The following is a 9,853-nucleotide window of genomic DNA, read 5'->3' as shown; positions in this document are numbered from 1 at the left end:
GCTAAAGGGGACGGACAGACGGACAGACAGACATGGCTCAATCGACTCGGCTATTGATGCTGATCGAGAATATATATACTTTATGGGGTCGGAAACGATTCCTTCTGGACGTTACACACATCCACTTATACCACAAAACTAATATATAAAATCTAAAATCTAATATAATCTGATGTAATTAATGGGGAATAAACGCAACGTACCAGCGGAAAAACGAATCATTTGTCTTTATCACAAGCTTCGCGAGCGCTTTTTGTCTATCCATCATTCCACGCATTCATACTCACACACACTTACCTGCCCTTTAAGAGTATACTCTTAAACTCTCGCAAAAGGCACGTTAGTTGGTTTGCTGGGTACTAACACTTTTCTAAGAATATTTGCACGTATTTTTGTTTGTCCGTATGCTTCAGCGTTTAGTTCGAAGTTAATAAACCACTGCTGTACCGATATATTTTCTCCGTTGAATTCTGGAATAATTTTGGCAATATTTTCCACTACCAGCTTTGCATTTTTCTTGTCTATTTCATCAGCATTTATTTTCAACGAGAGCAGTTGAACCAGCTGTTGGAGCGTCTGTGTGTTTTCGTCTAGGAGTGTTGACCTCATCGCTTCCTCGTTCGCGTTTTGCTGGCGATTGATCCTGTTTGCTTCTGATCCATTTGGGCCTTCGTTTTGCTGCATATTCCCGGCTGGTGGTCCACTTGTACTTTCCATTACAATTCTACTGCGCAATACTCTTGTGGGCAGCCGGCTTGAAACTACCCTTTTTTCTTGGTTCTTTTTTTCATCCACTCGCTGTCTCGCTTCCTCTGCTGGCGGCATCTAAGAGTCTAATGCGCAGATTTTTTGCACCGAATTTTCGTTTTTCCGTCTCGCTTCGTCTGCTGTCGGATTCTGAGAAATGAGACACACAATTTTTTATTTTTTCCACTTTACACAGGCAGTACGTGGCTGGTTGAGCCCCCAAATGTAAGATATTATTTAGAGTATTGTTTATTCGTATTATTATCGCGGTGGCCTGGTATGTGTGCTTACAAAAGTTCTTAATGTTACGGCTTATTTCTGCTGATTTTCTGCTGCTGCTTGAGTCGCGTCCGTATACTGCTGTTCTCTCCTTTTCACTGCTTCGCTCTGTTCCTCTTCTTCTCTGTCTGCTGTTGATCTGCTACTGTTACTACTGCTGTTGCTGCTCATCAGCTGTTCCTCTGCTGCTGTTATTACTGCTGTTGCTGCTCCCCGCTGCCCCTTCAATAGGCCAGCTGGCCCACTCCTTCTTACATATATATATATTTTCTTATATTGAATATTTAGATGCATCATTGTTTTAGTTATAATAAACAAAAAAGTCGAGAACCGACGGCGTTTGCATAATTTGTATAATTTATAAACAACCTGCTTAAGATAAGGAAATAAATGTGCAATTATATTATTGTATATAGTCGAGAGCAGACGGCGTTTACATAATTTTTATAATTTATAATCAACCTGTTTAAAATAAGGAAATAAATGTGTAATTATATTATTGTAATATTTTATATTTTGTGGTATAAATCAAACAAATAACAGCTTTTATTTCATCTCCCGCTCCCTAGTGTACCATACCCCCACCCCCCTTCCCATTCTTCATTTATTTTGTGGCGGTAGGTCAGTCCATCAAAAGGCCCAAAACAAGAACCAAACTCAAATTTTAGTTCTACCGGCTAGCAATACTAAACACACACACGCAAAGTACGTGAGAACCCAGCAAACCAAACGCTCACAAATGATATCGCATACGAGTCAAATGCGAGACTTAACCCGACAAAACGCTCGCATTCGGACCCGCATATGATAGAAATATAATACTTGTGTCGTTCAGTTTGTGGCAGTGAAAGTATCATTTATGATAGCTCGCAAAGGCATCGTTTGCGAGCCTTTTGCGATATCATTTATGAGCCTTTTGCGATATCATTTGTGAGCCTTTTGCGATATCATTTATGAGTCGTTTTTGATATAAAATAATATCAAAAGAAATATTTTTTTCGACCCCATAGCAGTATCAATAAAGACTCATAAATGATATCGCAAAAGGCTTACAAATGATTCCTTTGCGAGCTATCATAAATGATATCGCAAAAGGCTCGCAAGAAATAGTTTTTGCGAGAGTTTTTTTTGGACCCGTTCCCATTTTGTTCCGTAATAAAAAATATTTTTAATTTGTAATATGAAATGAATTTAATGTATATATGTAATATGTATGAACTATGTACTAAAATTTAAGTTTTTTTGCATCACTTTTTTTCAATCTGGCCTTCCGTTCCTGACCATACTGGAATTTTTGAGTTGTATGGTCGAAATCCTGATCGTCGAGAGCAATCTTGTGTTTAAATGCATCTGTAGAAAATATAAAATATATTAAAAATTGGGGAAGCTAGCTACGCGCTAGCCAGTGTGTGACGCTTTCGTTGTATGAACTGACACATCTATATACTGTATGGTTAGTGCTCCTACTCAGGAGCTACAAGAAGGAAATAAACAAAGCACAACGGAACTCGTGGAGGACCTTCTGCTCCAACATCGAGAAAGTGACAGAAACCGCACGGCTACGGAAGCTGCTCTCTAAGCGGCCTACCAGCTAGATGACGGACAGTGGACAGAGGGCAGTGATGAAGCCCTAAAAGCACTAATGGAGGAAAATTTCCCTGGTTGCACCGAGGTCGATGATGCCAAAGAGCACCTGGACCTAGCAACCGAGGAACAACACCCCCCAACAGATCTTTGCGGGCAAAAAAGCACTAGGACTTGACGCGGTATTCCCTGCCATGATGCAGGTGACCAAAGAGGCGTCTCAAGCAGAGACAGTTGTAGGAAATGTGACGAACCTGGGGCAACCGAAACCCTGGAACTTCTCATCTGCAACTGTCCTGCTCTTTCAAGGGCAAGGAGGAAGTACCTGGGCGCACCAGTGCTGGCATCACTGGAAGATGCCTCCAAGAGGACGCCACAGCAACTACTGGCCTATGCGAAAAATACCTCGATTCTCGAGGACTTCTGAATCCCCTAAACACTGCCGCGACGGTTCATACCCCCCTTAATGTTTTATAGTTACTACTCTGACTCTATCGTCCTTACCTTTATGTGTGAGGACCCATACTGGGAGCCTCACATAGTAACGAGAGCTAATTGATTAAGAAGACGACCCGAAAATATAGTACATCGCAATGGAGCGAGATTTGTATCAGTTAAAATCATCTTCTATGTTAGTAAATAAGTTAGTTAATTTTTGCATAGTCGAAATCCCGCCGAACGGCCAGCTCACACAGAATAGCCGCAAGAAGAACAGCGAGCCATGCTCAGCCGGCAACAGACCGGATCTCTTTCGAGAAAGTCCCGTTGGCCCGAAAACGAGCGCCAGGCGTGGTGAGAGCGTCGAGCGAGCGTGGCGAGAGCGAGGAGTCGATTTTCGGAAGCGAGCGAAGACAGAACGCCGCGGACAGTGAATACAGAAGAAAAAAAGTGTTGAACGGCCGGGCGCCCAAGAAGAGAGGAAGAATGGACGAGCTGCAGGAACACAGACGCCGGATCCGTGGGTGAGCTGGCCGATGGCCAAGGTAGTTTTAGAAGTAGAAGGGAGTGCGAGGGAAATCAGGCCAATAAACTTCGATCATATGACTAAGAATTCTTTTGCTTCCATTTGCTTTATCCGGTCAGACCACCGACAGTGGTCATCTCTCCCCCTTCCCCTTCCATTTTCCTGACCTTTTTCGGTCCCCGCGCTCCCGCTCTGACTCTGGCAACAGGGTTTTACCCTGCTGGAGTGAGAAGTGGTACGCGTTTCGGCGGGTCCGCCCCCTTCCTTTTTTTCTAACCATTCTTGGTCCCTACGCTCCCGCTCTGACTCTGGCAACAGGGTTTTTCCCTGCTGGAGTGAGAAGCGGTATGCGTTCTTTTCCTTTCCTCCTCCGCACCGGACCCGCGGCTCACCTCGACCTTGGCAACAGGAGTTTTTACCCTGCTGAAGTCGGGGTGTGCAGCGTCCCTGGTGAGTTTCGCGCCGCCCGGCCCAACGCCCGCTTCCCTCTCCTCAGCCCCCCCAACAAGCGCGTGTTAATTGGGTTGCCAGCACCGTGTCCAGGTCCCCGACCGGAAGGCCTACCGGTAATTCACCACCGAATAGCCTCGCACGCGTCCTCGCCGTTTAAGGATTCAGAGCCCCGTCTTTCGCCGCATCATTAGCTACGTTTTCGATTCTTCGGGCGACGCCCCAGACATTTGATCGTAGACCACGTGCAACTGCAGTGACCCGGACCAACTCAACATGGGAGTCAAGCGGATTTCGGTTAGGCGCAAAAACGAGTTGGAGATGATTGCCGCAGAGCTTGGGTTAGACAGTGCTGGAACCGTCGAAGAGTTGAGAAGTCGACTCGCGATCTTCGCAAAATCAGTCGATTTACCAAGCCCGGTGCGCTCTCGGTTGGAGGAATTGGACGCCCAGTACGGAGTCGCCGTGACTCCAGAGGTTAAACCACTTTCTCCCTGCCCTTCTACACTCGCGCCTCTTAGCCTAAAAACCCATCCCCCGGCTGCGTATGATGTCGTACCCGCAAGTAGCCGTAGTATCGGCACTGGACACGCCACCGTAGCAGAAGCAGCCGACTTCACCGCTCCGGGTTCGAGCCCCGACGAGGGGGCAGAGGCCATCACTATTCCTGACGGTCTGCCAGGTGCCTCCGCACGCGGATACCACCAGCAATTCGAGCCGACAGAGTTCGCAAAAGAGGTGCTCCGCTGGGAAGAGCCACCGCTTCCGGCACTCTTCGGGGCCCTTAGGTTAGGTTAGGTTAGGTAGAGACGGCCGCCAAGCTCGCTCGGAGCACAGCACACATAGGCCGGTTTCGGCCCGTTGTGATACCGCTTGGGATCATTCCCTCCCTGCAGATGAGACTTCATGTCAACAGTTGTCCCATCCAGATGCCCTTATAAAGTTGACGATCTTTCTGGGACATAGCGTGGACATCTCCGAGATGTCGTTCAGAAAGGCAGAGCCCAAGTGATGCAGCCTCCTTCTGCTGAGAGCTGGACAGGAACAGAACAGGTGTTCCACTGTTTCCTCCTCGTCCTCGTCTCTGCAGCTGCGGCAGAAATCATTGTATGGGGCACCCAGCCTGTTTGCGTGGGTGCCTACTAGCCAGTGTCCTGTGAGGGAACGTATGACTGCGCTGCACCTTTCCCTGCCTAGTTTGCAGAGCTCTGAGGTGCGCTTCTTATCTATGGTCGGCCATGTTTGCCGAACTGTGCGACAACGTGGCCCTGTTTGCCACTTGTTGTCTATCAGTTGCGTGTACTGCTCTTTTATGATGAGCTTGCAGGTGGCCATAGGCATACAAATATCCTCCTTATCTTGGGTTGTAGTGCCAGATCTGGCCAGCTCGTCCGCTATGCAGTTGCCCTCGATATCCCGGTGACCCGGGACCCATATAAGGCTGATAGCAAATTGCTGAGCCATCTCGTGAAGAGATCTGCGGCACTTCGCCACAGTAGCCGAGTTCGAGGAGATCGCGTTAAGTGATCTGATCGCAGCTTGGCTGTCGCTGTAGATGTTTAGATTGGTTGCCGTGGTGGTAACCGTGTGAAGGCAGTACAGAGCCTCCCTGATTGCTGTAACTTCCGCTTGGAAGACGCTACAGTGATCCGGAAGCCTGAAAGATTGCCTTATGTTAAGTTGTTCAGAGTAGATTCCTCCTCCAACCCTGCCGTCCAGTTTGGAGCCATCCGTGAAGATGCTTATGGCCCCGTCTGGGCCGGGGGGTCCCTCGAGCCAATCGTCTCTATGAGGGATGATTATGCTGAATGGAGTCTCCGTGTGCTCCATTGGAACTTGATAGTCCGTTCTTGCTGGGACCTTGTTGTTTTTGTTTAGTATAGATGAGTGACCTATGTTCTGGGGTACCCATTGTTCAGAGTCCCTAAGACGTATTGCTGCCATTTCTGCCCGCTCCTTTCCTGCAAAGTCAAGGCTCTGAAGGCATAACATGGCGTTTAGCGCATCATTTGGTGTAGTTCGAAGAGCTCCACTGATGCAGAGGGCGGCTGTTCGCTGAACCTTGCCCAGCTGATTGGTGATTGTCCTTTTCGCTAGGGCAGGCCACCAGACAGTAACTCCGTAGAGTATTATAGGTCTGACTATTGCCAGATATATCCATCGGACTATGCTTGGGTTCATGCCCCACTTTAGGCCGATAGCTTTTTTGCAAGTATAGAGTGCTGTCGTTGCCTTCCTCACTCTATCCTTGACATTCAGGTTCCAGCTAAGCTTTTTGTCAATTACCAACCCTAAGTAACTGGCACTGTCGCTGAAGGAGAGCCTGTATCCGTTTAGTGTTGGGGGGTTGAGGGGCGGGACCTTGTATTTTTTGTGAATAACACGAGTTCCGTTTTCGAGGGATTTAGTCCCAATCCGCGCGATTCTGTCCATTGGGACAATCGAGCAAGCTTTGCAGTCATTAGGTCGCATAGTGTTTGGAGGTATTTCCCCGCAAAGATAATTGCAACGTCATCCGCGTATGCCACTACTTTACAGCCCCCCTCTTCCAGGTCGCAAAGAATCTTATTGACTGCAATGTTCCATAGAAGAGGAGACAGAACTCCCCCTTGCGGGGTTCCTCTGTTTACATACCTTGGCTGGGTGGACGATCCCATCGATGATGTCACCGTCCTGCGTATGAGCAATTGATCAATGAGCATCACCAAGTGACGGTCCACCCCCAGGTCAGTCAGGGCTTCTGTAATGGCGCCCAGTGTGACATTGTTGAAGGCTCCCTCGATATCGAGAAAAGCTATTAGTGAGTATTCTTTGAGATGCAGGGATTTTTCTACACTCGAGATCACTTCGTGAAGTGCCGTTTCCGTGGATTTTCCTTTCCGGTAGGAAAGTGCTGCGCACTTGAGTACAGCTGGGGACTTATGGTAGTCCGTAATTGTAACCCGATAAGTCTCTCAAAGGTTTTGAGTAGGAAAGACGATAAACTGATTGGTCTAAAGTCTTTTGGGGTTGAGTGTGAGGCTTTGCCTGCTTTAGGGATGAAAACTATCCTAGCCTTAAGCCACGCTTGCGGTATTGTTCATACCGCCAGTATCTTCCTGAAGATACTATGTAGCCAGTTGATGGCCGTCTCCCCGGCCCTCTGAAGCTGGGCCGGGATTACCTGGTCCGGGCCTGGCGATTTAAACGGGTTGAAGCTGTTTACTGCCCAATTTATGTTCCGTTTTGTAAGGATATGTCCATCGATTCTACCGATCCCTCTCTTGGGAGGTGTGACGGCTCGGTGGATGTGCATCCGGGGAAGTGCGTGTCGAGCAAAATGTGCAGGGACTCCTCACTAGAGTTGGTCCACGTGCCATCATTCTTTTTGAGGTACCCTACCGAGGGGGTGGTTTTTGAGAGAACTTTCCGGAGTCTTGCGGCCTCCGAGGTTTCCTCGATTTCGGAGCAAAATTTTTGCCAGGAGGCTCTTTTAGCCTTCCTCGTTTCCTTTTTGTATAGTGCTAGACTGGTTTTATAGTCTGCCCAGTGAGTATCCTCCTTAGTTCTTGTGGCTCTATTGAATAGAGTCCTGCAAGTTCTACGAAGGGTGTCTAGTTGCTTAGACCACCAGGGGGGTTTCTTTTTTCCCCTTGGTCTGGTAGAAGGACATGCTGCCTTGAAGGCTTTGTTGCACGCATCCGTAAACCTGTACACAAGACGGTTTAGGTTGTCTTCAGTGTTCGGGCAATTAGGGGCGTTAGGAGGGAGTAGCTCCTCCAGGGTTGTGCTATATTTTTCCCAGTTGGCTTTTCTGGGGTTGATATAGTCGGTTGGTTTGGGAATATCGAAGGATAATATCGTCTCGATATACCTGTGGTCCGAGAAGGAGTGGTCTCCTAGGACTCTCCAGCTCTTGATTGTGTCTAGCAGTTTGCTTGACACTAGCGTGAGGTCAATGACCTCCTGCCGATTTTTAATTATAAACATGGGGTCGTTATCCCCGATTGCAAATGAATAAATTTGAGTTCAGGATGAAGCTGAACAGTGACTCACCCCTCACATTCGTGTCCGTGCTCCCCCATTGGGTGTGGTGGGCGTTGGCATCGCAACCTATAAGTAGGTCTTTGTCCGTCCTTTCGCTGTCGCTGGCTATTTTGCGAACAAGGTCGTTCGGAGGATCATCCTCCTCGTGGGCCATATAGGATGCCACCAGCCTGAGATGATGACCTCTTAGTTCTAGGCTTGCCTCCGTGTTATCTCCATCGCTATAATTGTGGAGCAGAAAGATATTTAGGTGCTTTCTAGCAAGTATGCAGGTACGGATTTTACCTTCATTTTGGGATACAATGATCTTGTATTCCCTCATCCCTAATCCACAGACCTTGCCTCCTACCACCCAAGGCTCCTGGAACAGGACTACGTCGGCTCCGCTTGCGTCTAGGCGGAGTATGAGAGCAGCCGATGCTGCTTTACAGTGGTGGAGATTTATTTGAAGGATCGTTAGGACCATCTTCAAGATTCTCCACCACCGTGATGTCCGCGTCCGAGTCATCTGAGACTCTCTCTCGGCACATTGACTCGAAGTCGAGCATCAGTTCTGTCTCTGAGGAGAAGCCTTCCTGGTCTGGCTCCAGCTCGTCGTCAGGCGCTTCGATCTCCGCAACGACATCCTGCACGTCTGGGTTGACGACAGGAAGCGCCGCGGCCGCCGCGTCCGATTTGTACGCCTTGATGGTGACCGAGCTGAAGCCAAAGTTTAGCTCTCCTTTTGCTGCCTCTATCGGGGCCAGCGACTCTTTATTGAGAACGAGAACTGCCTGGTTAGTCGGCCCTTGTGTCGTCTCAACTTTGGCTACCTTCCAATCGGAGGTTGGTAGTCCTGGGTTGCATCTCTGCAACATCTTGAGGATGCGTTCTGGCTCCTTAAAGGTAGCCGGCACCCAAATTCTGGCCCTCGGTCTGCTGGGCACCAAGCTCCAGTCGACTGCGACGAGTTTCGCCCCAGCATAAACCTCGCCGACCTGCGCTACCGCCGCTTTGTAAAGCTTCACAGAGCGCTCGTCTTCGCAGGCAATTATCTTAACATTGCCCTGGAACCACCCCATGTCCTTGCAGACTGGCGGAGGTCCAGGGTCTTTGTCGAGGAGTTCGAAGCAGCGGTCGGCCAATGCCGCTTCCACCCACTTCCACTGACTCCTTGGGATTCTCCCCTCTGCGCTGCCTTTGTCGAGGACACCAATTAGCGTCCTCTCCTTGGCAATCTGCGCAAAGGAGACATTTGGCAGCACTCTGGAGCGCTTTGCTACCGGTCCCGGTGTCTCCTGCGAGCGCTGCCTCTTGGCTAGGGGAGCCACCTTTTTCTGTTCTAAGGTGAACTCCGGAAGTACGGCCGAAGCCCATTCCACCTTCTTCAGCCATTCGGCTGATGGGCTGGCTTCACTGCTGTCATGTTGCCGACGGAGTATGTGCCCTGCACTCCTCTTTTCGGCATATGAGTATCGTCTGGCTTGGGCGCTTGTCGACGGCAAGTCAACCCCCTCCGCTTTACCAGAATGTCGGGCAGCCGCAATATTGCTTAGCTTTCCTTCCAAGGTGTCAGCTTCGGGAGTTACCTTGCCACCCACACCGGATTCGGGATGGGACCCCCTCGGGTTCGCACAGGCACCTTCCACCTTGTAGGTATTCCCTACTATAGAGCCGGTTGGGCCAGGCCTTTGGGCCGCTGCCTTTCCGAGCTTGGGATTGCTCCCAGTTGGCATTTGGGGAGCGCCGCACTCATTTGTTTTTTTGTTTTTGTTGTTATACATCTTGTTCCCACGAGATGCAGAGAAAGGGAAAGGTCAGCCT

At 49.1% G+C, this 9,853-nt stretch overlaps 1 protein-coding gene across 2 annotated transcripts; it reads right to left on the bottom strand.

Annotated features, from left to right (window-relative positions):
- Nucleotides 1–2,119: 2,119 nt before the first annotated feature.
- On the bottom strand, nucleotides 2,120–9,230 carry LOC117184971 (uncharacterized). Of its 2 annotated transcripts, XM_033384289.1 has the most exons (3): nucleotides 8,336–9,230; nucleotides 8,060–8,271; nucleotides 2,120–2,376 (listed from the first exon to the last, which is right to left on the bottom strand). In XM_033384289.1, exon 1 carries the CDS (start codon nucleotides 9,109–9,111, stop codon nucleotides 8,476–8,478), a length of 636 nt encoding a protein of 211 aa, XP_033240180.1. In that variant the 5' UTR covers nucleotides 9,112–9,230; the 3' UTR covers nucleotides 2,120–2,376; nucleotides 8,060–8,271; nucleotides 8,336–8,475. The 2 variants fall into 2 exon arrangements, with proteins under 2 accessions (XP_033240180.1, XP_033240179.1); XM_033384288.1 differs by having other exon boundaries at nucleotides 8,060–9,230.
- Nucleotides 9,231–9,853: the final 623 nt, after the last annotated feature.

The sequence above is a fragment of the Drosophila pseudoobscura genome, chromosome X (assembly GCF_009870125.1).
Source record: "Drosophila pseudoobscura strain MV-25-SWS-2005 chromosome X, UCI_Dpse_MV25, whole genome shotgun sequence".
Lineage (NCBI taxonomy): Eukaryota > Metazoa > Arthropoda > Insecta > Diptera > Drosophilidae > Drosophila > Drosophila pseudoobscura.
This window is presented reverse-complemented; position numbering and strand designations above follow the sequence as displayed.

Excerpts from the sequence above, each read along its gene's own strand:
- LOC117184971 (XM_033384288.1), bottom strand. The coding sequence starts at position 9,111 with ATGGGGTGGTTCCAGGGCAATGTTAAGATAATTGCCTGCGAAGACGAG.